Source organism: Aricia agestis, chromosome 3, assembly GCF_905147365.1.
Source record: "Aricia agestis chromosome 3, ilAriAges1.1, whole genome shotgun sequence".
NCBI classification, from domain to species: domain Eukaryota; kingdom Metazoa; phylum Arthropoda; class Insecta; order Lepidoptera; family Lycaenidae; genus Aricia; species Aricia agestis.
Window position 1 is genome coordinate 5,504,033 of NC_056408.1, and position 27,564 is coordinate 5,531,596.

Consider the following 27,564-nt stretch of genomic DNA (forward strand, 5'->3'; position numbering starts at 1 on the left):
AATTTTATCTTTATTTCTTGGGAATAAATTAAAGCCGCAGGGCGCCAGGCCAGGACTATAAAATAAAATAAAAATAAAAAATAAAAAAATCTTTATTCCAATTTTTAACATTACACAACCACAATAAACAAAAAATACAAAAGAGAAAAAAAAGTGTACATGAGAGAATGTGAAAACAAAGAAAGCACTATCCTAAAATAAAAGTAACAAAATTTGCATATTTAAACAACATAATATTTATGGCAGTGCAATGCCAAAAAATAAGGAAAAGGGGACCGCTCAGGTTTTGACAGCGACAGTCGCCGCTGTCCCTGGTCTTCCGCGAACCCCTACCCCCATAAATCAAGTTACGGAAAAGAAATAAAATAGTTTAAATACAAAAGGTCGATATTAAATATAACATGATACAAGAACCTTAAGGTATTTGTTACAATATTGACATGGTGTAGGGAAATGTTTATGAATAATGTTAATTATCATAAAAATGTAATAAACTTATAAAAAAGAATGTAACGCATGTTAATATGATAATATACATATAATATATAAATAGGAATCGTTTTTAATAGGTAGGTATATAAATAAAAATATATTTAATATAATATTGTAAACATAAACGACTATTTTACTAGGGCTGGACTAATAATAATTATTTTTTGTTTGCAAATGCAATAAGTGATGCTTGAATTTAAGCTTAAAGTTATCAATAAACTTTACGGCTCTTAGTGGAGGTAGGAGGTTATTCCAGACTTTACTGGCAACGTGTCTAAAGCTTCCTCGAAACGCGGCTGAGTGGTGAGATTGAGTGATAAGCAAGTAGCTCGAGCCCCTGGTGGTCATGGACAGCTGACTGTCACCAGCCCACTGCAATTTATTAAAGAGGTATAGAGGTGTTTTATGCCTGATAACCCCAAAAAGGAGCGTCGCAAAGTGCAGTTGCCTACGATGATCCATATTGAGCCATCTCTCGTTGTTTATGTAAGGAGAAACATGTGTTCTAGGAGGGATGGTCAGACAATACCTAGCACAAGCATTTTGAACTTTTTGTATCATTTTTTTAGATTTAGACATAAGACATGGCCCAGTAACGACATCCGCATAGTTAAGTTTAGAAAGGACAAGTGATTCGCAGACGGTTGTACGTAACTCTTTCGGTAAATATTTTCTTATGTTATACAAAAGTTTTAATCTAAAGAAGCAGCTGCTTACCACTTTTACTGTATGCTTTTCAAAACGTAAATTTTCATCCATAACGATTCCTAAATTTTTCGCTTCATTGACTCTTTCAATTTCTTCACCTTTAATGTTCACTGAGAGTAACTGACTATCGCAAATTTTTTTAACTTGAGTTTTGGAACCGAGAACCATATACTTTGTTTTGGACGGGTTTAGTGCCAGAGCGTTAGCTTCCGACCATTCAAATATTCGCTTTAAATCGTCATTTAACATATCCATAGCCTGTTTTAGATTGCCTAGCTTAAACGATATATACAATTGAATGTCGTCAGCATATATATGATGTTTACAGTGATGTATGTGCTGTGTAATGTCTGCGCTGTAAATACTAAATGATTTGGGTCCAAGAACTGAACCTTGAGGTACACCCCTATCAACGTTGCACGGTTCAGAATATATAGTATTACCATCTGCGTTTCGAATTTCTACAACTTGTGATCGATTGGTGAGGTAACTGGAGAACCATGAAATGGAAATATCGTCAAAACCATAATATTTTAATTTAGAAAGTAACAAGGGAACATTTATAGTATCAAAAGCGCGCGAGTAATCTAGTAGTACTAAAATAGTTCCTTCGCCTTTATCCTGTGCACTTAGTATATTGTCAACGACGTCCAGAAGTGCAGTCGTGGTGCTATGACTTTTGCGAAAGCCTGATTGAGTTGAAGGTAAAATGTTATTATTTTCCAGATATTGAGTTATTTGTTCGCAAACTACCTTTTCAAGAATTTTAGACATACAGGGTAGAATACTTATTGGTCTAAGATCTTTAAAGTCAGTAACGTTATCTTTTTTCGGTATAGGTTTTACAATAGCTTGGTGCCACATTTTTGGAAAGGAGCCAGTTAAGAGAGAAGTATTAATAATTAGGGTTACGGTCTTAAGGCAGATATCAGAGCGACAGATCATTATGAGCATATCCAATGACAGACCATCAACACCTAGCGCATTAGATTGAAGGGATCGAAGAATTTTCAACACATCGCTCTCGCTTACGGTAGCAAAACTAAATTTTGCAGGGCCAAACGTGTTGGTTTCAAAATAGGTGAAGGTGGGTGGTGGTATTACGTTAGTTCCAGGGACGTCAAGGAAGAATTTGTTAATAAGATTAGGGTCACAAAGATGTTGGGGAAGTGTAGAATCTGATTTAGTTTTGTTCAAATTCATATTATGTTTCAGATTTTTCCACATTTCTTTCGGAGTACTGATGTTAGAATTAATATATTTGTCAAAATATGCGGCTTTTTCCCTCTCTAAGGCTCGAGATACTTCACGCTTAAGATCCTTATAGAAGGTAATGTGCACCACGTCCTTGGTTCTACGTGCTCGTCTGTGAGCAGCATCGCGTTGTTTGATCATGAGTTTAATGTTATATGTAATCCAGGGGTACCGTCGTTCTTTTGTAGTAAATGACTTAATAGGAGCTAGTGTGTCAAATAGCGCAAGGACGCTGTCAGTAAAGTATTGTGTCATATCATTTACGTCTGTCATATTCATGATCGAGTGCCAGTCAATAGTATTAATAGTATCATCCAAGTCAGTCAAGTCAATATCTCTAATGGGTCTGAATTTAATTTTTGTGACAACTGGTTTTATTTTAGGTATATTAATAAAAAACGTAAGAAAAGCATGACTACTGAGGTCAGCTATATAGTCGATAGATACTCGGTCCAGATCGGTATTCGTACAGACAAGGTCGATAAGTGTGTCTGTATTTGTTGAAAAATGTGTCGCCTCCGTAGCGCATTGACGCAACCGGTGAATGGACAAAAAATCCTGTAATGTTTTATAACTGTAATTATTAGTATGACAATTAAGAAAATTGATATTAAAATCACCTGTTAGATATATAAAATCGTGGGCTGGTAAGTTGGTGATAGTATCGGTAAGGGCATCTAGAAACGAATTAACGGAAAACCAAGGCGGCCGGTAAGCTGTACCAATATAAATAATTTTGCCGTTAGCCTTAAAAGACAGCCACATTTGCTCAACATTAGGTGGTGATGTGTAGCGCGTGTATGTTTGTATCGTCAAACCCTTCCTAATGTAGAAGCCTACACCACCACCGCGCAAGCGAACTGCGTCCTGTCGGGGTTTGTGCACGAGCCGGTAGCCCGGCACCTTCGGCGCGCGGCCGTCTTCGCCAGGTCTTAACCACGTTTCATTAATGGCGACTATATCGCAGTTATGACGATCCATGGCAATCAGGAATTCATCATGTCGGGATCCTAGCGAGCCGGGATTAAGAAAACCAACTTTTACTTTTTTTAGTTTAAGCATTTTGAGAAGATATAGCATGTTCTAATATACTAATCCGGTTATAATATTGAAAAATAGATGTTTTTAAAGAGTTCTCGGCGCTAATTAAAAACTTAAAATATGGTATAATATAGCACATAAAATATATTAAATTACTTGTATCGTAATAATATGAAATTAAGTATACATAAGTGAATAGAAATGTTAACTTATTGTAATGACTAGCTAACATAATAATATTATACGTAATCAAAATATAACAGAGTAGTCGCATTTTTAATTTCATAAGGATCGACCTCGAGATGTTCAGTCTGAACCTACTCACTAGTCCAGTCATAATCATCTTGAGAACTAAAACATATTGTATACTTAGAGATTTTAAAAATTTGTTTGACAGTGTATAATAATAAAAACAAAAGAATAGTAACAAACAAAACCTGACGTAGGAAGAATTTATAGAGAAGTAACTTATTAGATTAACATTAATAATTATTATTTTACGTATTTGTATTAAAGTTAGTGTTGGCCGTCGTGTAAATTTTTTTAGGTAATAAGAGCACCCTAATTCTTCTATTTTACAAAAGCCAGATTGCCTTTGAGCATCTATTAATAACAAAAAATATGCTAAAATTAACAAATTCAGTAATGAATAAAGTTTTAGTACACAAAACACGACATCTTGCGGCTTAACAGACTTGGCGCATGTTTTGCATTTATTCATCCTTGAAAATGTTATTAAAATTGAAATTTATGGACCTTTATATGACGTAGTACCAAGCACCTCGCATAGATGGCGCTTTTAAGGACACGGTTTATCGATATTTATTATTTTTGAAATTAAAATTAGATTAAACTAAGCAGTCAATTAAACATTAATCACTTAACACATATGCCACCAACAACATTCACTGCGTTATATTTTAAAGTACAATATTGATATTAATTTTTATTGTTATTACTTTTTTTGCGCGCGAAATGCACTGAAAGTCACTTTCTAGTTCTTGAAGGTTATAACTTAAAAAATATTATTTTAAAATCTAACACAATAACGCTATTTTCCCTTTTTTCTCTCACTGTTAGGTTCTTTGCAGGTCTAATTTGAATAATAATAACTTTATTTGCGAAGTTGCACTGTAAAACTATTTTTTTCGTATTTTTAAACGCGGAGTGAAACTGAAACAATGTTGATCGAATGGCGCGCGCGCGGGGGGGGGGGGGGGGGTTATATGGCGTATGGCTCAAATTCTCAACACGTGCCATAGTTAAATATTCAACAGTCCGTCTCGCGGAGTGCGCTGAAGCATTGTTGTGGTGAAGGAGTGTCCTGCTTCGAGGGCGCTGCTGTCGAAATATTTCCAAGACGACAGGCACACAGCGATTGACATACCATTCTGCAGTAACTGTCTTTTCATCTTCTAGCACAACTGTCGCAAAATTACATTTCCGACCAAATAATGAGGCAATCATCTTTTTGCCTTGACTTCTTCCTTTCTTTACCTTAGTTGGCCAAACCTCGAAAGGAAACACCCCTTGAGCTGATTGTCTTTTGGTTTCGGGTTCGAATCAATATATCCAGCTTTCATCACCTGTGAGGTTGTCAAATACAGCATTTGAGTCACCGCCGTTGAACTTATCTAACATTTGGCGACACCAGTCCATGCGAAGGCGTTTCTGGTCGTCGATTAAAGTATGGGGAATGCATCTGCTACAAAGCTTCCGGACGCCTAAATGTTCATGTAATATTTGTTGAACTTGACTCATAGCAATGCCTAGGCTTGCCCGTATCTGCTGGTAGGTCACTCTTTTATCTTCCTCTATCATGCGTCGCACAACACTAATGTTAACATCAGTAGTCGCTGTTAAAGGACGTCCCTCACGCGGATTATCAGTGAGATTGCTACGTCCACGTTTAAACTCGTTAAACCAATTGTAAATAGTGACACATGATGGGGCTTCATTATGAAATGGTAATAGCAGCCTATCAAAGCTTTGTTATCGGCTCGAGGCGATACGGTGCCGATCCCTTTCCGAGTTGATATGTGTGCTGTGACCTTAAGGGTGCAAACGAGCAAACGGTTCACCTGTTGGAAAGCAACTACCGTTGCCCCTGGACACTAACTTAGAGTTGCAAGTGCGCTGCCAGCCTTTTAAAAGAGAATGCGCTTTCTTCTTGAAGGATTGCAGGTCGTACTTGTATATTATCGTGTTTAGTTTAGCAAGTAGACTTTTTTCAGACTTGGGCACCATCAGTAAAATAACAGAGCCTTCGCTAAAAGCAAACCTAATCGTTAAACTGCTCGCAGAACCATTTATCTAAGAAATATAGCAACAAATTCTGCACAAGCGCACTTTATTAGAATATTTAAATATTCATCTCTATTATCGTAGAAACTCGACGGGAAATTCAGTTTAGTGAAACGTGTTCGACGTCATTTATATTAAACTTGGTGTTGCCCGCGACTTCGTCCGCGTCAACGTAGTGATGGAACAGTGGTGATGTGAGCCGCTCGCGGTTTTGGAACTTGGACACGCAACATTATTTTATTTTACTAAAATATAACATTTTTCTAAAATAAAACTAGCTTAATTTATTCCTTACTACATAAGCTTCCCGCCATTAAAATCCTGTCAAAATCGGTTCAGCTATTTCAGAGATTACCCGGAACTAACAGACGGATGAAAATTGTAGAATTGTTATTTTTGTGTAATGCTAAGTACTCACATACGGTTTTGCTCGATAGTTTTACTCCGAGTCGAAGGAAATGACATATTTGACATATTTAATTCCATCGAGCCGGCTCGAAGCGAGCCTTCAAGTTATCAGTTTTTGCGGTCCACACGGTGGTTATTGCTCGATTTGGAGTAAAACTATCGAGCAAAACCGTATGTGAGTACTTAGCATAAGAATATTCAGTGTGTAGTAAAAATGGTTATTTCAAAATTACGAACAGTCACTGCAATTCTCTTTATATGTATAGATTTAAGTAATTTCCCGCCGGACGAGTTTTTAGATTGCGGCCGCTGGGACCATGTTTACGTGGTCACTGGTTACTATAGCTTACCTAGCTCGATAAACAGATCGAGCTGTTGCTCAACAATATGCAAACAGCGCTCCGCAAAAATCGATAGCTCCAGATGATACCTATTACAGATAAAGTAAATAAAATTTAAAGGCCGGTAACGCACCTGCAGCTCTTCTGATGTTGCGAGTGTCCATGGGCGACGGCAGTTGCTTACCATCAGGTTACCCGTTTGCTCGTTTGCCCCCTTATTTTATAAAAAAAAGATATACAAAGATGATATTGTCACGGAGGGGTGAATACAAAACAAAACTACTGCTGTCATCCATCTTGGATGTCACCTCACACCTGAGATACACCAATTTTACACTCATTACTTATTCAACTGTTATAATAATAATGATATGTGCCCAAATTCCATACTTATATCACAATAGACATAACTATCAGTAGTTCGACTGCAAAGAAACGGACAGGTTTCAATATCTGTCAAATTCGTCGGGTTTCACTAGGATTATGAACGGAATGTGCCTCGCGCTGGCTGATATAATTTATTTTTGAATATTTAAAATAAAGATTTCAAAATTGGATTCTGACAATTTTAATCGCATGTGCCAAAACACAAACAATAATACGACCAAAGAGGAAAACGTCCAGCGAATATGTCATATTTTTAAATTCGTAGGTAACAAGTTAACAACCCTAGCGACGATTTTCGTCATAATACGTCAAAATTAAAAATTTCAACATCAGTTCTAAGTCGACATACTCTATCATTCTGTCTACTCTGCTTATATTATAAATGCGAAAGTGTGCCCAAATTCCATACTAATATTATAAATGCGAAAGTGTGTCTTTCCGTCTGTCTTTCTGTCTGTTACGCCCTAACCGCTGAACCAATTTCGCTGAAATTTGGTATGGAGATACTTTGTGTCCCGGGAAAGAACATAGAATACTTTTTATCCCGGAAAATGTAAGTTTTCCACGCGATAAAGAAATTTTGGCGCAACGGAATAGTGGGTGTTATCCAGTTAAATGCTTCTGTTACTTTTAGTGCGAATTGTTTCGCATCCACACCTTTCCGATATATATATATATATATATATATATATATATATATATATATATATATATATATATATATATATATATATATATATATATATATATATATATAGGTTCACAAGCCAATACATCCTTGTTTTGTACCTATTGTATTTATCGTATTTGCATGAAACACTTATTGTCAGCTAGGGTTTTCGTACCTAAACAAAATGTCCCCATAGCCAAATTATGTCTAATTTTGGATTTTGGATACTTAATTCTCAGAAGGTTGAACAGAAAATACCTTCTTGGTACTTCTGTGCCCTGTGTCCTAGAAGGCTTCCAAATTGTTTTAGATTTCAAAACACCAAAGCCGTTTGGTTGTCTGGAAAGGTAACCTGAAATCGGCTTAGAAAATAATTGTTAATATTAAAGCATGTTTATATTAAAATACTCTTTTCCTTACCCTTAACAAGTATACCCTTTGAATGTGAAGTTGATTATAATTTATTAGGCATCATGAAAGCCTTTTATTTGATGTTTGTAAAGGCAAAATATTTCCGTCCCTGAAAATTTGCCAAATATTTTGTGTATTCAATATCAGACCCGCCTAATTTAATTTGATTTTTACCGCATGAGAGGGGGTTGGCCTATTTAGAAGGTTTAGCAAACTTCTCTACATCAAAAGAGAGTACTTGACTCGATTTTTTTTCGTTTCTACTCTAAAGTACGTCATTATTTTCTAAAATATTTAATCGAAATTTGACAATTATATGTAGTAAATATTTATATTTATCCATATTTATACCACCATAAAAACTTAAATATTATATTCTGTCAGTCTATTACATCTGCGTACTACAATTGATTCTGATGAAGTTTCGTACAGAAAAACTTTAGCGTATGGTTCCCGTAAACTTCATATGTTTACTTTACGGCGTAAAGTAAACAAATTTATTCATGACCGATGAAGCGGGCACCATGGAGGAAGAAATGTAGCTGTGTGTGTCATAGCCGTTGGGAACCGTAAATTCAAAACTTACTTCTACTATATCTAGAAGACTTAGGCTAGTTTTTTTTTTGGGTTTTCTGGCTGGAATCTGTAGGTATTGCCCATCCTTTCTTTTCCAAAAAGAGGAACCCATCCTCTTTTTCAATAGTGTTAGGCTGTGTTCACACGTGCGCGTTTACTGCGCGCGCGGATTCAGCGCGCGTCGCGTGTTTTCCCAAACGTTAAAGCAGTTTGAGGTTCTATGCTAATGACATAAAGCTTATTTTCAAATATTTTCACAAAAACCGTGTACGTGCAGCGACCGCGCAGCGTACGCTCAGCCACCGCACAGCCTACGCGCAGCGACAGAGCAGTCTACGATCACCGCCCGCGCGGCTAGTGTGTCTGTCATTACACATACCCTTTGAGACCGCGCGACGGATGCCCGTTGCCTTTGTGCGATGTCGTCAGAGTTATTAATTTCGTTAATAGAAGAAAGGGATGTATTGTGGGACAAGACTCTCGAAATATACAAAGACAAACGTAAAACTTTGCAAGCGTGGCATGAAATATGTACTATATTATATACAATGTGTCCCGACACCGGTGTCCGATCCTTTAATGTCATGATCTATGGCATATTTTATCGACAAATTGGCTCTCAAATTTTTTCTCTCTCTCACGGTTGTAAAATGGCAGCCATTTTAGTTTTTCCCAGGCTTTCACATTAATCTGACCAGTGCTTCTCATGTAAATATTCTATGAAGATAAAAAAGGTCTCATTTGCTAGCTAAACTTGTGGACTACGCTTACATAGGCAATATGTTATAAATTTCGTGGAATTAAACATAAAAAACACCAAAGTTTAAGAAAAAAAATTGTGTATTTTTTAATTTTTGTGAAAAATCTAGCATTTATTGAGAGAGAGAAAAAATTTGAGAGCCGATTTGTCGATAAAATATGCCATAGATCATGACATTAAAGGATCGGACACCGGTGTCGGGACACATTGTATAATTAGAAAGTTTTAAGACAATGCCAGATGCAATAAACAAGGTAAATTTGTTTTGATTTGATGTTCAATCATGCTTGTGTAAGTATATACGTACACATATTTTTACACACAGATGTAAAACTATTTCGGTTTCGTTTGGCAGCTCGAGAGTCGAGATTGTTGCTCTATTCCGCTAGGTATATTAACTTTATGGTTATCTGACACTAGTCAAAACAAAATAAGGGCCACCACGTTTTTTAAGTGCCCTCAAGAATTTATGCGATTACAGGATAAATTAGATATATTAATTAATTTTAAATTAATTAATCTTAAATTAATGAAAAAAAAGATTAAAAAAATATTTTAAAACATCTTATACCGAAAAATCAAATATTGAGGGAAAATTATAGAGAAAGAAATAACTGAATAACTAAAAAAATAAAAAGGTGTACAATTTTTTTTTTTTTTATATCTGGTATGGCCTCCTCGTTTTCTAATGCACTCTTCCAAACTGTAGGTACACTCTCCACAAGGTGAATAATTGTTTCTTGCGGAATTTCTTCCCAGCTTCTTTTCAGCACGTCGATCAGCTGTCTCTCATTGTGGACGGGTTGGTCAGTGCTTCGGACCTTTCGTTTTAAGATATCCCACATGTACTCAATGGGATTCAGGTCCGGACTGTTCGCAGGCCAGGGCAAGACCTGTATACCAGCGGACTCTAGGGCTTCCCTGGTGGCTCTAGCTGTGTGTGCGCGAGCATTGTCGTGCATTAGGTGGAATCCTGCGCCAACTCTGTGTGCATATGGGGCCACGTGGGGTCCTATGACTTCCTCGATGTATCGCTGAGCCGTTATCGTACCTCCACTGAGAATCACTAGCTCGGTTCTGCCAGACATAGAGATTCCTCACCACACCAAAACGTTAGGACCCCCAAATCTATCACTTTCATGTATGCAGGCATAGGAAAATCGCTCTCCTTCACATCTCCAGACTCTAATGCGACGATCATTACTACAAAATTTCACTTTGCACTCGTCAGTGAACAATACTCTGCTCCAATCACTCATATTCCATACGAGATGCCGCCTGGCAAACGATAATCGGTTTGCCCGATGAGCACTCGTTAAGGGAATTCGTACTAATCGTCTTCTGGAGAACTGCTGGTCCTCGTGTAACCGATTTCTAATCGTTTGGTCGCTGACGCTGGTTCCTGCCGCCTGCCGCAGACGGTTTTGTATAGAGCGGGCTGTGCTGGCGCGCTCTCTACGGGCCGTCAAGCGCACGTAGCGGTCCTCCTGTGCGGTGGTTGCTCTTACTCTACCAGATCCCCGTCTTCTGGTTAGTGCCCCAGTCTTTTGAAATCAATTCCAAGCATTTTGAATCGCTCGCCGAGAAAAACCGAGCTGCAACGCCACAGAACGCTGTGAATGGCCTTCTTGCAGTAATGTTACGGCCCTAGATACGGTTGCTAAGTCCATATGTCGTCGAATTCTCTGCATGATGTCCTCAAAATGATGATTAAGGCACTAGTAAAACAAAACTTTAACTGCCCCTGACGAAATCTTTATTTGAAATGAGTTTAAAATCTGTCTTAAAATCAGGTAGAGTCATGTGGTTACAATAAAGTGTCCAAAACTATCCATTTCAAAAAAATATCCAAGTGGGGTACTTAAGAAATCTTTGCTAACACGTGTGCTAACACAATCAAAACCGTCAGCCACTTAAACAATGCATTAAAAGAAAGTAATCGCTTCCAACGACAAAAAAGACGCGTGGCCCTTATTTTGTTTTGACTAGATAGTTTACATTTGAAACTTTTGGAACTGGCACCGACTTCAAAATTATGAAAATTGAGTACAGAAATAGTTGAATTTATGGATACCCTAGCAACTGAGTGGACGCTGCGTGGTGGCTGCGCGGTGGCTGCGCGGTGGCTGCGCGGTAGCTGCGTGTACGCGGTGAAAAGACGGTTGCTGCGTGTACGCGGATTGTGCGTGTAGTCATATGAACACGCCCTTAGGCGCTTTGCAGACAATGGGGCGGGGCGGGCTTTTTGTCCGCGAACATGCCGCGCCACCGATCACATGCGGCGCGGTCTTTTTGCCCGCCGTGTACGTTGGTAATATAGGATTCGCTTTGTGCTATCGTTCGCGGCGAAATTGATCGGCCCGCCCCGCCCCGTCCTCTGCAAAGCGCCTTATTATCTACAAACAGAAACTAAATGCACCAGAATGCCTTGATCGCCAATTATTGACGCGCTGCAATTGTAAATTTTGTAAACATTGTACAATTACTATACTGGATTATTTGACGTATATACTCGCCGTCGCCGAAATACAAGAATCTCTTATAACCACATAAATCTCTTATTCTCAGATTTTAAACTCAATCCCACGAAAACAGAAATTTTACGTGTGTTGTTTTAATAAAACAATTAATTAACGAATCGTTTAATAAACGCGTAGGTATCGTTCGAGCAAATTGGATAATTTTATCCGTGTCATATATCCGGCTTGTTATTTCCGGTCGTATGCAGCCGTTATTTTGGATGTCGTAGTAATGGCAATATTTGCATTGTATGACGCTGTTTAAAGATCGGAAAATTCGTTTGATTAGCGGAATTTTATCTGGATTATTGCAAGCTGAAATTTTATTGAATGAGTTGGTGTTTATATAGTCAGGGAGAGCGAAGCAAGCCTTAGTATATACCACAACCTGTACTTTTTGTGGTATACTTTACGGAAAAACTATCAAGCCTATCGATTTGTTTTGTAACATAGTAATTTTTATTTATATGAGAGCGCCCTTACAAAGCTCGGCTTTTAGCAAGTATTATAATATGATTGTTTCGCTGCTGAATATAACGGGTACCGGACATTTTGATACTGAAAAAGTTAATGTCGAGGCCTATGTTGCTCTACCTATTTTATCCCAGATTTACCCAAAATTGGTTCTGAATACATTAAGAGCCTGGTTAAGAAAACGAACACAAAAATGTCTACATAAGTGAATAGTATATTTACTGTTGAAAACAGTGATCTTAAATCTAGCGTTATTCAAAGCTAAAATATTTAACGAAAATCTCGATTGAATTAATCTAGGGAACTTATATTAAAATATTTATTAAGTTTTCGAAGTTCGGTGTAATAACACCCGAGAGAGTCGACTTTCCGATCACACCTTAAGTGCACTTTAGCTCTAGTCTCAATCTATACTCGATAATGAGCTTAATTTAAATCCCCTATCACATCTACTGTCATCGATATTTTGAAACTTTCGGGTCATGAATTTAATTTATTTTTATTTTATTTGTACAGAAAAACTTACAACTAAACAGATCTCAATAACGACTAAGTTTGAAACAAATAGCCATTTACAAGTTTTTACATTTAATGACAGTAGTGACTAAGTATGTCAAAAATAAAAATAAATAATTGCTAGGAAAAATTAATTAATATACTTAATATTAATAACCTATGAGTCACTGAACTGGTTTCATCTTCATTACTTAAATATTCAGTTTTCATTGAATATTTTTATCTCTACATCTGTAGCTTTTAATTAGTTTTATAGATTAACAAACTATTTAAAAACCAATATAGTTAGTGACCTCTTTTAGGTATTACTTACTAAGGCTAGAAATACACGCTCTTACGTATATATTTACGTTTACATTATATACTACATATCGAACTACACTATTTTTTTAATATCCTACTAGTCCAGTTAGTTCAGCTATGTATGGAAACCTGTAAAACATTATTATAGTCAGAAAAAATAAAGAAAGTATGACTAAAATAAAATAGTCGGCCAAGTGCGAGTAGGACTCGCGCACGAAGGTTTCCGTATCGGTATAGCGCGAAAGTAGATAAAAATTTGTGTTTCTTATATGAGAGCCCCCCTTAAATATTTAATTTCATTTATTTTTATTTTTAAAGTAACAATATAATTTAGTTTTTTGTGAAAATTTCAAGTGCCTAGCTGTTACCATTATTGATTACGAGCTAAAAAGGCAAAAAAAACCACGTTTCTTGTATGGCCCTATATTTATCCCCCTTAAATATTAACTTTATTTTATTTTTGGTATTTGTTGTTATAGCAGCAACAGATAAACATAATCTGTGAAAATTTTAGAAGTCTAGCTTTAGCCGTTTCAGCCTGGAGACAAACAGACAGACAGACAGACAGATGGACAGACGGACAGACAACGAAGTCTTAGTAATAGGGTCCCGTTTTTACCCTTTGGGTACGAAATCCTAAAAAGATTTGAACATCAAACCAATATGGCGGCTAACGCACCCGTCGGATTTGGTCGAGTTTTTGAATTTAAGCTATATTTTATGGCCCCCTCTAAACACAGGCTAAAAAAAATCAGACTATAATAATTATTAATTTCAGAAAAATCTAGCTCCACTGGAGTATACGTGATACGACAACTGCCTGACGTACAGTATCGTTCCACTCTTCATTTTATATATGCTGTATTTGTAAACACATCTGTAGCGGTTTTCAGCTTCCTTAATTACAACCTAGTTTACATAATAAAGGAAGCACCTGTACCCTAAAAATACAACTTGCGTCAACTGTCCACTATCCAGATTCCAGTATATAACGGGACAGCGTCCAGTGACCTACTTCAGCGTGATTTTAATTAGGAGGAACACTTATCTGCAATCAACGTAATCCCTGGTATTAATAGCTGGATTTTAGTCACATTTACACCGGTAGGACGAACACACGCTAATCCATGGAGGAGCCAGAAGTCTCGCTGACGATTCGGCCTAAAGTGAGTGCTAACTAACTATAAAAAAATACGGATATGTGCATTCTTTTTTACGGAAAACGTTTTTGTTTTGAATGTAACTGAACTTTAAAAAAAATATATATCCACAGCCGAACATATAACCTCCTCCTTTTTGGAAGTCGGTTAAAAAAGAGGCGTATATGCGACTGTTTTTTATCACAAAAAGGTTGTGATATATGTGATAGATTATTTTGATTTACAAGTGATTACGGAATGACAATAATTTAGTATATATATCCTATTAGCCGTGCGTCTCTATATAGTCTATAAAAGTTTTAAACTATTTGGTATTTTTATTCACAGCCATTGCTGAATTTGCGCGTCATATATCAAAATAAACATAAAAAAACTTTTTTTTTCTAGAAAGTAAAAACAGAAAAGAAGAGAGAATCGGATGCATCGCAGGATGAAATCAAGCAGTTTAAGGAGAATCTTCTTCAATCGTTGTCAACGGGAGCGTAAGACATTTTAAATAATTATTATGACCTAAGTCTCAGACCTATTCACATATAGAGTAAGAGCCTGTGACAACCAGAATTTCCCATTTTATAAAAACTGAAAGTTTACCTGATACCTCCTAGTCCTAATCGGACACCTCATAAAGTAACTGCGACCGAAACTCCATAGTTGTTATTCGTTCTTATCTCTATAGGGATCAAAACAGGTAATCTTAAAGCTTTTTCTTGCTGTCGCTGGCTCTTGGGCCAAAAAAATTGTCTGGATGTATTTTTAGGAGAGTTTTATATTATGTATACGCAAAGCACTATGTTAACATACTCGTAATATATTTATTATTTAGCACGGCAGCATTTCATATTTAACAGCGAAAGGAAACGGCGAATTTGTACTTGTCATTTTCCTTACATACTGTTGAATTCTTTGTTGTAGTAAGTAGCTATCGCAAGAAACATTTGCGAGCTCTTACTCCTCCGGTCCATCTAAATGTTCTTTCAATTTTCCCCATTGCTAAGTAAATAATCTATTAACATTATCTGAATAAATAGTTAATACGTGGCTTGTTATTATCTATAGCTCACTGCGGGTGACTAAAATGCTATTCGGCAATTTGAATAAATTACGTGTTGTGGTTAGTACGAAATTGAATGAATAAATGAAGAAATTAATGAAAAATGAAATGGAGTCGTATTAAGGCGACGCGACGCCTTGGTAATTTGGCTGTAGCGATATCGATTTTTCTCAGCAATGACTAAAGCTAAGAAATTAAAGTTCATTGTCAGTATTCATCATGTTTTTGTCTTTGAATTACCCTTAGCATAACACGATTGGTCAACTTTTATAACACAGAATTATAATCATTCAAAAAGACCTCTGTAAAAAAGGGATTCTAATTTTGACAACAGAGGCGTTATTAAGAGGAGAGTGATTAAAGCTTCCGAAATTTGTACATAGATTGGTTCAAGCATACACTTTAATTTGCCTATAGCTTATATGAAATATATCTATAGTTTTAGAATTACGCGACAAAAACCATTTTGTCGCTTATGCCCTTTCCATTTCTTGCTGTTCCTTTTTCTTGTTTTCTATGAGAGGCCGGGCCGGCCTCTCATAGAAAACAAGCAATCTAAAACATATCCAACACGATTTTTTACTTTAACGCGGCATCACCTTAATAATTTGGCCGAGTTTCAAAGTTTATTTACTTAATTGACGAAGCAATTCATGCCGAATTGTTTTGTTAACTTAGATGAGAAACTCATACGGCATTCACGAATTAATTCGTCACATTAGTAACGCTTCTGTTCCTTTGTAGGACAAATCTTAAGGAATAAGCAAATTAAATTTTCCTTCGCACATTTCTGAGTAGCTTAGTTGGGAAATGTCTATATTCTATAACTAGCTTTTGCCCGCGGCTTCGCTCGCGTGAAATTCAAAAATCGTGTACAATACGAATATTCTTGCAAATCTCCTTTAGAAACATGATGTTTTCCAAGACCAAAAGTAGCCTATGTTACTCTCTATCCTTTCAACTAAGTCGATGCCAAAAATCAAGTCAATTGGCTGCGAAGAAAGGACAAACAAACAAATACACTTCCGCATTTATAATATTAGTATGGATAGCTGTTTCCCGTGACTTCGTAGGCGTTACCATAGTATAATAACGGAAATGGATAATTCTCTCCTTTTTATGGTCCCTTACTCAAATGGTAAAAAACGGAACCCGAGTACAAAGATATAATATCAGCCTGTCCGTCTGTCCATATCCAGGCAAAGCCTCCCTCATATTAATCAAATGACACTCGAAATCTGTATGTTTCACATGTTTCACTATTAATTAATAACTTAGTTTGTTCCTAAGGAATAAGAATTAATACTCAACACTACTGACGCAACATGTTTTTGCTTGGCAACATTACCAGGTGGTAGGGGGGGTTTTGGGGGGCGCAGCCCCCCCAAGTACCGGCCGGGGGTAAAGCCTCCCGCATGTTAATCAAACGACACGCAAAATCTGCATGTTTAGTTTTGGTTAGATTAATTTCACTTTTAATAAATAACTTACTTTGATTCTAAAGAAGGAGAAGTAAAACTCAACACTAACGACGCAACACCATTTTGCTTAGAAACATTACCAGGAGGGAGGGGTTTGGGGGGGCGCAGCCCCCCCAAGTAAGGGCAGGAGCAAAGCCTCCCGCATATTAATCAAACGACACGCAAAATCTGCATGTTTAGTTTTGGTTAGATTATTTTCACTTTTAATAAATTACTTACTTTGATTCTAAAGAAAGAGAAGTAAAACTCAACACTAACGACGCAACACCATTTTGCTTAGCGAAATTACTAGGAGTGGGGGGGGGTTTGGGGGGGCGCAAAATTTTATACACCAGATATGAAGTTGGAAGAAGACAAATAGTGGGGAGGGGTTTGGGGGGGCGCAGCTCCCCCAAGTAAGGGCAGGGGCAAAGCCTCCCGCATATTAATCAAACGACACTCAAAATCTGTATGTTTAGTTTTGGTTTGATTAATTTCACTTTTAATAAATAAGTTGTTTGATCATAAAAAAACTCAACACTAACGACGGAACACGTTTTTGCTTGGCAACATTACCAGGTAGGGGGGGGGGGGGGGGGGGGCGCAGCCCCCCAAGTAAGGGCAGGGGCAAAGCCTCCCGCATATTAATCAAACGACACGCAAAATCTGCATGTTTAGTTTTGATTAGATTAATTTCACTTTTAATAAATAACTTACTTTGATTCTAAAGAAGGAGAAGTAAAACTAAACACTAACGACGCAACACCATTTTGCTTAGCAACATTACCAGGAGGGAGGGGTTTGGGGGGGCGCAGCCCCCCCAAGTAAGGGCAGGAGCAAAGCCTCCCGCATATTAATCAAACGACACGCAAAATCTGCATGTTTAGTTTTGGTTAGATTATTTTCACTTTTAATAAATTACTTACTTTGATTCTAAAGAAAGAGAAGTAAAACTCAACACTAACGACGCAACACCATTTTGCTTAGCGAAATTACTAGGAGTGGGGGGGGGGTTTGGGGGGGCGCAAAATTTTATACACCAGATATGAAGTTGGAAGAAGACAAATATATCTGCGAAAACCATATTCAAATCGGATCAGTAGTTTTTATGTTAAAAAAAAAGTTTGATACAATATCTGACCCCCTCTCCGGCCCCCTTAAAGGGGTGGGGGAAAAATTTTATACACCAGATGTTAAATTGGAAAATACAGTTAATAATATGAAGTTAGTCCATTGAAGAAAAAAGTTTGATACAAAATTTGACCCCCTCTTTGGTCCCCTTAGAGGGGTGAGAGGGCAAAAATTTATACACCAGATGTTAAGTTGGAAGAAGATAAATATATCTGCGAAAACCGTATTCAAATCGGATCAGTAGTTTTAGTTTGGTACAAAATCTTACCCCCTCTTTTGACCTCTTGGAGAGGTGGGGAGAAAAATTTTTGTACACCAGATGTTAAGTTGGGAAAAGACAAATATATCAGCGAAAACCGCATTCAAATCGGATAAGTAGTTTTCGTGTGATGCTGGAACAAACATACAGACAGACAGACAGACAGACAGACAGACAAAAAACTAACCACAGTTTTGGCTTCTATAGCGATGTAGTAACAGCCCCCGCTTATTATTTTTTGGATATCTTTAATGTACAGAATTGTCATTTCTACAGTTTTATTATATGTATAGATGTTTGTTGAAATAGAATTAGGGAATTCTTTATTAAGTATTTAACGTTATTAAAATGTATTGTGTGTAGGTATGTTATAATATTTTTTTTACTTTGAAGTCAGTTTATATTATAGTTTTTAGAGTTCCGTACCCGAAGAGTAAAAATCGTCAATTTCAAATGTGATGTTTTATCAAAACACGCCGTTGCGGCTGGTAGAATATTTTTCGTGTAAGTTCATTCAAGTCTAAATATTTTTCGAATGAACGTGAAAGCGATTTAGGAGATAAGGCTTATCTTCATTAAAATTTCTGCGGATTAAAAGAATATTCGTTTATTTTAATTTAACTTTGTGTGGATTTATCTAATTATTTATAATTGACTAACTCTTTGGATCAGTGGTAAGACCGAGGTCGGTTTGAATCTCACCGATGGGATGTAAAGTTTTGAATATAAGTATTTTCGTTATAATACCTAATTGGACTTATTAGTTCTAATATTGTGTGGTTCAAAATAAGTTCTTCAAGAACTTAATACGAGATCAATTTAATGTGATGTTGTCCGACTTTAGAGGCGGCTTTAGTAATCTCGCATTCCTTCATCTCATGGAGATGATATACAATGTGTCCCGACACCGGTGTCCGATCCTTTAATGTCATGATCTATGTCATATTTTATCGACAAATTGGCCCTCAAATTTGATCTCTCTCTCACGGTTGTAAAATGGCAGCCATTTTAGTTTTTCTCGGGCTTTCACACTAATCGTGTGAAAGCCACGTTGTACGTGGGAGAGCCATGCTTCGGCACGAATGGGCCGGCTCGACCGGAGAAATACCACGTCCTCACAGAAAACCAGCGTGAAACAGCGCTTGCGCTGTGTCTCGCCGAGTGAGTGAGTTTACCCAATCCCCTACCCTATTCCCTTCCATACCCTCCCCTATTCCCTTCCCTTCCCTACCCTCCCCTATTACCCTATTCCCAATTAAAAGGCCGGCAACGCACCTGCAGCTCTCTGATGCTGCGAGTGTCCATGGGCGACGGAAGTTGCTTTCCATCAGGTGACCCGTTTGCTCGTTTGCCCCCTTATATCATAAAAAAAATATATATCTGACCAGTACTTCTCATGTAAATATCCTATGAAGATAAAAAGGTCTCATTTGATAGCTGAACTTGTGGACTACGCTTACACAGGCAATATGTTATTTTCGTGGAATTAAACATAGAAAAACCAAAGTTTATGAAAAAAAATGTGTATTTTTAAATTAATGGCTTTTTGTGAAAAATCTAGCGCATTAAACTGGTTTTTTTTGTTAAAGATAGAAGAGATTTTCATCTTATATAAATTATTTATTTCAATGCTCTAGGTCAGATAGTTTAGAAGTTATAAAGATTTTCCTATGAAGTATAGGTCAGATTAGTATGAAGTCAGAGAAATATTTTTTTTTTCAAAAGATGGAGAAAAAAAATTTGAACTCATGATTTATGGCATATTTTAGAGACAAATTGGCTTTCAAATATTCTTTTTCTCCAACTTTTGAATTTTTTTTCCCTGGCTTCATACTAATCTGACCTATATTTCGCATGAAAATCGTTATAACTTTAAAACTATCTGACTTAGAGCATTGAAGTAAAGAATTTATTTAAGGTGAAAACCTCATCTATCTTTTTAAAATAAAAAAGAACCAGTTTAATACGCTAGATTTTTCACAAAAAGCCATTAATTTAAAAATACACATTTTTTTCTTAACTTTTGGTTTTTCTATGTTTAATTCCACGAAATTTATAAGTCCACAAGTTTAGCTATCAAATGAGACCTTTTTTATCTTCATAGGATATTTATATGAGAAGTATTGGTCAGATTAGTGTGAAAGCCCGAGAAAAACTAAAATGGCTGCCATTTTACAACCGTGAGAGAGAGAAAAAATTTGAGAGCCAATTTGTCGATAAAATATGCCATAGATCATGACATTAAAGGATCGGACACCGGTGTCGGGACACATTGTATACCTTATCTTTGGGTACGGAAAAGCTACGGAACCCTTAAAAAATTATTGCCTTTTAAGCTATTGCATAGCTTAAATCATGGGCATTAAGTGCGGCGACCGAATCAAGAAATTCCCTAACGAAAATAAACCTAACACCCCCCCTCCGACCGGCACGGGGGTGCGGCATTTAAAACCGTGCATCGTCTTACGTCTAATGCTAAGTACTCACATGCGGTTTTGCTCGATAGTTTTACTCCAAATCGAGTAATAATTACTGTGTGGAGCGCAAAACTGACAGCTCGAAGGCTCGCATCGAGCCGGCTTGATGGAATTAAATATATCGATTTAGAATAAAACTATCGAGCAATGCTGAATGTGTGGATGAAATACCGAGTCGCGGTTTTGCTCGACGTTATTGTTCGATCGAGCAAAACCGTATGTGAGTACTTAGCATATAAACGTCGTTTCAGTTCGTCAGATTTCGGAACGTTGTATATTTCGGAACGAAATACAAATGCGTGTAGACTAGATGCTATGCAATAGCATTATGCCACACGTTCTTTTTTCTATTTTTTAGAACTGTTCTCTCTGATGCTAACGATGAGCTGACTGTTCCGATGGTGCCGCGGTCCCGGTCGGCCTCGCGAGCTAGAGACGCCCTACAGATACCGCCTAACGTCCTCGCTGAGTTGGACGAGAATAAGATATTTGAGCTCAAAGAGGTCAGGTACAATTCCACTACCAACCAAGTTGAAATGTCATTAAAATGTATCCTCGCCAGATAGATGGCTAAAAAGTACATAGTAAAGAAATGATCAGTCCTTCAATCAACTGGTTAGACGTTCAGTTTCGCGTCAATCTTACGAGATTAATACTTTGATTGAATAATTAATGGACTGTCTCATATCAGTGGATGAGAAATTGAACGTGCAACCTCCGTCTTTAGCTTTGTCCACACTGTGCCATTTTTTGTTCATCAAGGGCATGCGTCATAGCGCAGTCAACGCGACGCATGCGCTCTGACCGTATACTAATCTAACTTTCGCTTAGTTCTATTTTTTCTGGAATTTCTTATGACCAAATAAGCCGCACATATTCCACCCAGTAAAACGTTCTCGTCGCACATGTTAGACACTGCAACTGAACAAAAATGACAATGATGGCGTTGCGTTCGTTAACGCATTCAATTATTGAAAGCGCCAAACGAAAGTTGAATTCAAAGAATATGACGAAAATTGAAGACGAAAGCGCACGGTGTAGACTTAGCTAATCGAGATTTTTAGTCACCTTTTCTGTCAATATCAAAATCTAAGTATCGTTTTGCATGTGGCCAAATAATTATTACTAGACTCATTTGAATGTAGGCTACTTCGTATCTACATCTTTATAGATCTTAAAAATAACAAATCTTTATAACAGTTTTGGAAGCGATATCTAAACTGATAATATTTTTGATTTTTATCGCTGTATAAATAATGCAAAATGTAAACTGAGTGGCGTTAACGTTGTCAAAAGTGTTTATGTTGTATCATTGCTCTAAAAGGGCTGATGAGAGATCCAAAATAGTATAAAGCAACTATAAACATTTGTTTAAGGCATTCCTCCTTTTCGACATGAATGGAGACGGCTGCATAGACTTCGACGATCTGCGAGCGACCCTCGTGAGCCTCGGCGAGACCATAGATGAAGAGGCTGTGAAAAAAATGATGGCAGAGGTATTTTTCTTTAATTATTTTATACAATTATTACCATTCTATGTTTTCTTGCTCTTAAACTGAGGAAGATAACTCAGACTCATTGGCTTATGAAAACGCTAAAATTTGGTCTTAGTTGGTAGATCATCTTACTAAACAACTGTTAAGTAATTTTACAATGATAGGGTATTCTGAAGCTGTTTTTATCCAAAATGTACAGAGTTTATATTTTTTTCTGACAATTCATCTATTTTAGATACCTGTGTTACCTCTATAGAATAGCTATTTTACCCCCGCGGGGGTAAGTTCGGAACCACTGCTCTACTTTAAAAAAAAACAATCTGTCACTGGCGGCCATTTTGAAAAATATGAAGAAGATTTTTCGGCGCGAGGGAGGGGCTAATATCTTAATAACCTTCCGACCGGGCCCATTAATATCTGTGATTACAAGGTGCGGCCGGCTTTATCATCATTACTAAACTCATAAGTTTCATTTACTGAAGCTGGTGTTTGGCAGGAAATTGCCTAATGGATATTTAGGCACGTAAATATAGTTAGCGTATTTACCTTTTTCCGAGAACTGAAAGAAGTTAAAATAGCTAAGTAAAGTTGTAACATGTTACATAACAAAATTTCTGGATATCTGTCACATGAAAAAACAGTGAATGATTTACAATATAAAGGCATCACAGACGGCGTACAATATTATTTTATCTTAGAGTACCTGAATATCATAATATAACATTATGTATGTTGATACGCGAGCGAAAAACTTTGGATCCCTTTTGATTAAAAAAAGCGGAAACGTAGGTGAATGAAATTTTGCACAGTTATAGTTTATATGGTGAAGCATCAAGCTAATATTATTTTTAAACTATGCTTTTATCTTTTTTTTAACAAATAAAACATTACACACACTACAATGTGCACACTACCATCTTCTTGAATGACAATCTTATACATACGAATCAATACTTTAAACGGGGAGCCAAAAGAAGAAGATAATTAAATTTGAAGTCGAATTTCAAGCATCAACCAATGGCGTTGTTCAATCAAAAGGCTAGCTGTTTGATTGAATGGCTATTTAAACCAGTTGGCTGCGACATAAATACAAGGGAACGCCTGCAACTCCGTAGCGCCAAAATTTATTTTAATCTATCCGGGATAAAAAGTATCCTGTGTCCTTATATGTATGGAGATATTTAAAGTTTCAACTTAATCCTTCGATCGTGGATTCTTGGAAATCTATTGTTATTCTATTGTGTCTCGCTCACCGGTGAGCTTATGGGTCTTGATGGAAGTATTTCCATTCTCCATACCAAATTTCAGCAAAATTGGTTTAGGAGGTTGGGCGTAGGTAAAGATGTAACAGACGGACACACTTTTGCATTAACAATATTAAGTTTGGATTTTTTTTTATTGAAAGGTTCATAAACTGTCTGTATCACTTAAACAATTTTATAAAATAATATAGCTTGTTAGTAGAACCGAGTGTACAACCTTCTACAGTGAACACAGCATGATATAAATTACGCTCTTACAAAAAATATTTTAAGAAGTTTTTGGTAGGTAAACACAATATTATGGAATTTAACAGTAACATAAAAAGAAACACGAAAACGGTTACAAGTTACAATTGGCAATAATAATACAAATAATACAATATAAAAGTATATCTAGTAAAAGTATAGCTAGGCTAAACGATCTTAACTTCGTGTTAAACTTTGTAGTATCTCCGCCGCAAACAATGCTTAATTCGTCATGTCTTCAGAAAACAGTCCCAACGAAATCTGTGTTAGCACTAAAGTCACGTGCCTACCGCAGGTGCAAGCTCTAGTTTTGAAAGTGTATAAAATTGTAAAGGACATTACTTTGGTAGCAAACCGTAATCTGTTTGCTTTCGCTTTGTATGCAGCGCGCTATTGCACCTGGGTCTTAACTTCTGAAGCACGATCCCACTAAAAACAATTGTCTGCTAGATAAGATGTCGTACTTTTCGTGGTTTGAGACAAATTCTGCGACATTCTACGCTTTGAATTTATATTTTCTACAATTTTATCCACGATTGTCAGAGTACTTTTACGTGAGATATTTTTGTCTAGAACAAAAGTAAGTGAATATACTTTAGGTTGTGTATGGAGCTCTTCATAAAGAGTATAATCCATACTAATATTATAAATGCGTGGGAGAGCCATGCTTCGGCACGAATGGGCCGGCTCGACCGGAGAAATACCACGTTCTCACAGAAAACCGGCGTGAAACAGCGCTTGCGCTGTGTTTCGCCGAGTGAGTGAGTTTACCGGAGGCCCAATCCCCTACCCTATTCCCTTCCCTACCCTCCCCTATTACCCTATTCCCTCTTAAAAGGCCAGCAACGCACCTGCAGCTCTTCTGATGCTGCCAGTGTCCATGGGCGACGGAAGTTGCTTTCCATCAGGTGACCCGTTTGCTCGTTTGCCCCTTATTTCATTAAAAAAAAATGCGAAAATGTGACTGTCCGTCTGTCTGTCTGTTACTTCTTCACGCCCAAACCCCTGAACCGATTTAGCTAATATTTGGTATGAAGATACTTTGAGTCCAGGGAAAGGATATTTGATACTTTTATCCCAAAAAAAATGTGAGAGTTTACTGCCAAATTAGTAGCTCTGAAAGACTAATTTTTTTCTTAAATAATTGTATTAGCATATTCATGCATATAACGTCGGCTCATTTTCCACGGAAAGAGATTTCTATACAAGGGACACATTTACCCTTTAACTTACATACATATACACTTAGTTTTTACACCATGTACTACAATATCAATTTACATTTACAATCACTTTTATCGACAGTTTACTTCTAAGCTCTCAATAAATTACTCGTTACTACATTCCCATCCTCATGTACATGTAGTATACAGTTGGTAATTCGATAGAAAGTTGCCATTTCGTGGTGTGACTGGCGCGTGACTCGACGTCAAATAACTTCAGCCTTCACACTGACTGGAGACAATATTAAATACGGAATCCCATTACTGGGAATTTGAATACTGAGGACATGATATTGGTAGGATTATATTTACTCTATAATGTGGATTTCTGAGATATTTGACAGGACTTTATGTACTCAACGGCGTGTTTGCTGGTTAATTTTTTGACGTAAGCCAAAAGCGCTAGTACGTATGTTATATACATAATATACTTTAATATATATATTTTTATCATAGCAAATATATACTGTCTTTAAAATCCTAAATTGTTTTTTTCTTATCAGCATTTTATATCGTGCACAACAACTATTTCGTACAGCCAAAAGACAAAATATACATTTGTCTGTATATGAATCGTAGAGCTATTTCATCAATGAATACATTTTACTCTATAAAAAGAGTAGAGACTAGAACTATTCAATCAAAGCCAGAAAGACAAAGATTTTCTTTACGAATGATTTGTTTATTAAACATTTCAGGCATCAGAGCCCCTAGACTTTGACGCATTCGTGAACCTGCTGGGCTACCGGACGTTGGAGCTGGACTCTGAGGAGACACTGGTGGAAGCGCTGTCGCGGTGGGATACGCACAACACCGGCTACATCTCCGAGGAGAGGTAATTACGGACTAGTGGTTATTCAACATTCCTGTTCGAATTGTATTCGAAATCTCAATGCGGTTGGTGCTCTTTACTTGTTGCAAGTAATTTTTAATAGCATTGGAAAGTTTGAGATGCAAAATGGCACACTTATAAACACGTAAAGCGATTAGTCTTCTGTCTAATGTCTATGATAATAATTATAGTAGTTACCATCCCATAGTTACCATCTATACGACTGTGCCTTTTTCTTTAATTAAGTTTTCAAACAAATCAATTACTTTAAGACCTAAGAAACTCATATACTTACCATATTTATTATTTAATCAGAAAATATCGTAATATAAAATTAACAAAACAAATTGTTGCTAAAACCTAAAATAAAGCATTTATAGTATAGACAATTTGTTGAAGAGCTAGCTTGTCTAGATTGGTCGCAAAGTTGCTCCTAAGTTGTATGATTAATAACGTATCGTCACGTAAGTAATAAGCAACTTAGCTAGTAATACCCACTATTGGATAACTTGACTAATCTCTACAAACTTTGTCCCAAACAACGATAATTATTTGGCTATGATATTTATAGTTTACTTTGTCGATTAATGTGTTGCCGTTGCTCAATTTCGCGAAGAAAATAGTTCTCCTATTGGGTATTTAAAGCATTGATTCAAATAAACATAAAATTAAAAGGTCAGATATGGTATTTTCTTCTTATTTATAAAGTTCACGTGTGACCGTGTTGTTAGCCAAACTCTTTCGAAACAGCTAGACAGATTTTGATAAAATTGATGTAGTTATCAGATGGGTCCCGATAATACCTATTTTAAACTAAATAACGCATATTATGGAAAAAAAAAACAGGATTTCCAAGTCAGCTTGTATCTTCATGAAGCTGTAAAGTGTGTCGAAATCAACATACGAGTCAAACATTTTTCATAAATATTTTGACTTTTTGTGCTAACTTTTTGACTTGTCTCGTGGCTTGGACCATTACATTGTAAGTTACCAGTGTAATGTGAGCTTGTATATTCAGGCCGACCGTAGAAGCATCTGTTCAGTGTAATAATTACAAATGTTTTGGTATATTTGAGGTTCAAGTTATTATCCTTAATAGTTGTACATTCTACGGAACATTACTTGTGTTTGTATTCTGTAATGTATTCGAGTTTCTCTTACGGGATTTGGAGCAAAACTTAATAATCTTAAAGATGTTTTAAACACTGTGCTTAATATATTAAGACGTCAACTTTTTATACGATTATACGAAAAAAAATTTTTACAACGTTACAAATGAAAGAAAAAAAAATGTTCCAAAATATATAGACGTCAATTCTTTAAACGATTTTGCGAAGTCAAATTCTTTACGACGCGCGACGTTGTTATTTAAAAGGAAACAAAATAAATGTGCCAATAAATTGAAAATTGTGTAAACAACAAAGCAACTTTATGATGTTGTCGATTAAAAATTAAATTTATAAATTACAGGATACGACACGATCTTATGACCTGGGGCGACCGTTTCACCGAGAAGGAGGCAGATTACGCGCTAGACGAAGCCCCGATTATAAAAAAAGATGGCTACAATTTTATAGACTATAAGCAGTTCTGTCGTAAACTATGCGGCCTCAAAAAACCTAATAAAGATGCCTTGAAAGTTGTTTAGTATGTTAATAAAATGTTTCGGATGGTTGGCGTTGTTTTTCTTATGAGTCGGTCAGAGGAATCTAATATCGACCTTAATTTTCCGATATCTGATAAGCTTTACATATTTAGATGCCGAACATAACATTTTGTGGTTGGATGTTATTAAAAGAAAAT

At 36.6% G+C, this 27,564-nt stretch overlaps 2 protein-coding genes and 1 long non-coding RNA gene across 3 annotated transcripts in view; 2 read left to right on the plus strand and 1 right to left on the minus strand.

Annotated features, from left to right (window-relative positions):
- Positions 1–9,738, plus strand: part of LOC121740587 — a 17,959-nt gene extending 8,221 nt beyond the window's left edge. The window contains exon 3 of the long non-coding RNA XR_006037650.1: positions 9,716–9,738. This is a non-coding gene — a long non-coding RNA (uncharacterized LOC121740587). The remainder of the gene's footprint in view (positions 1–9,715) is intronic.
- LOC121740578 (suppressor of lurcher protein 1-like) overlaps positions 1–27,564 on the minus strand; it is a 362,163-nt gene that overhangs the window by 217,010 nt on the left and 117,589 nt on the right. The window lies entirely within an intron of this gene.
- LOC121740580 (myosin regulatory light chain, smooth muscle) lies at positions 14,150–27,436 on the plus strand. Its single transcript, XM_042133316.1, has 6 exons — positions 14,150–14,330; positions 14,712–14,806; positions 21,061–21,205; positions 22,079–22,198; positions 25,628–25,764; positions 27,232–27,436. The coding sequence occupies exons 1-6, from the start codon at positions 14,292–14,294 to the stop codon at positions 27,407–27,409; spliced, it is 714 nt and encodes a 237-aa protein (XP_041989250.1). The 5' UTR covers positions 14,150–14,291; the 3' UTR covers positions 27,410–27,436.

Excerpts from the sequence above, each read along its gene's own strand:
- LOC121740580 (XM_042133316.1), top strand. The coding sequence starts at position 14,292 with ATGGAGGAGCCAGAAGTCTCGCTGACGATTCGGCCTAAA. Across the intron at positions 21,206-22,078 it reads AGATATTTGAGCTCAAAGAG|GCATTCCTCCTTTTCGACAT; the intron begins GTCAGGTACAAT and ends CATTTGTTTAAG. Across the intron at positions 25,765-27,231 it reads GGCTACATCTCCGAGGAGAG|GATACGACACGATCTTATGA; the intron begins GTAATTACGGAC and ends TATAAATTACAG.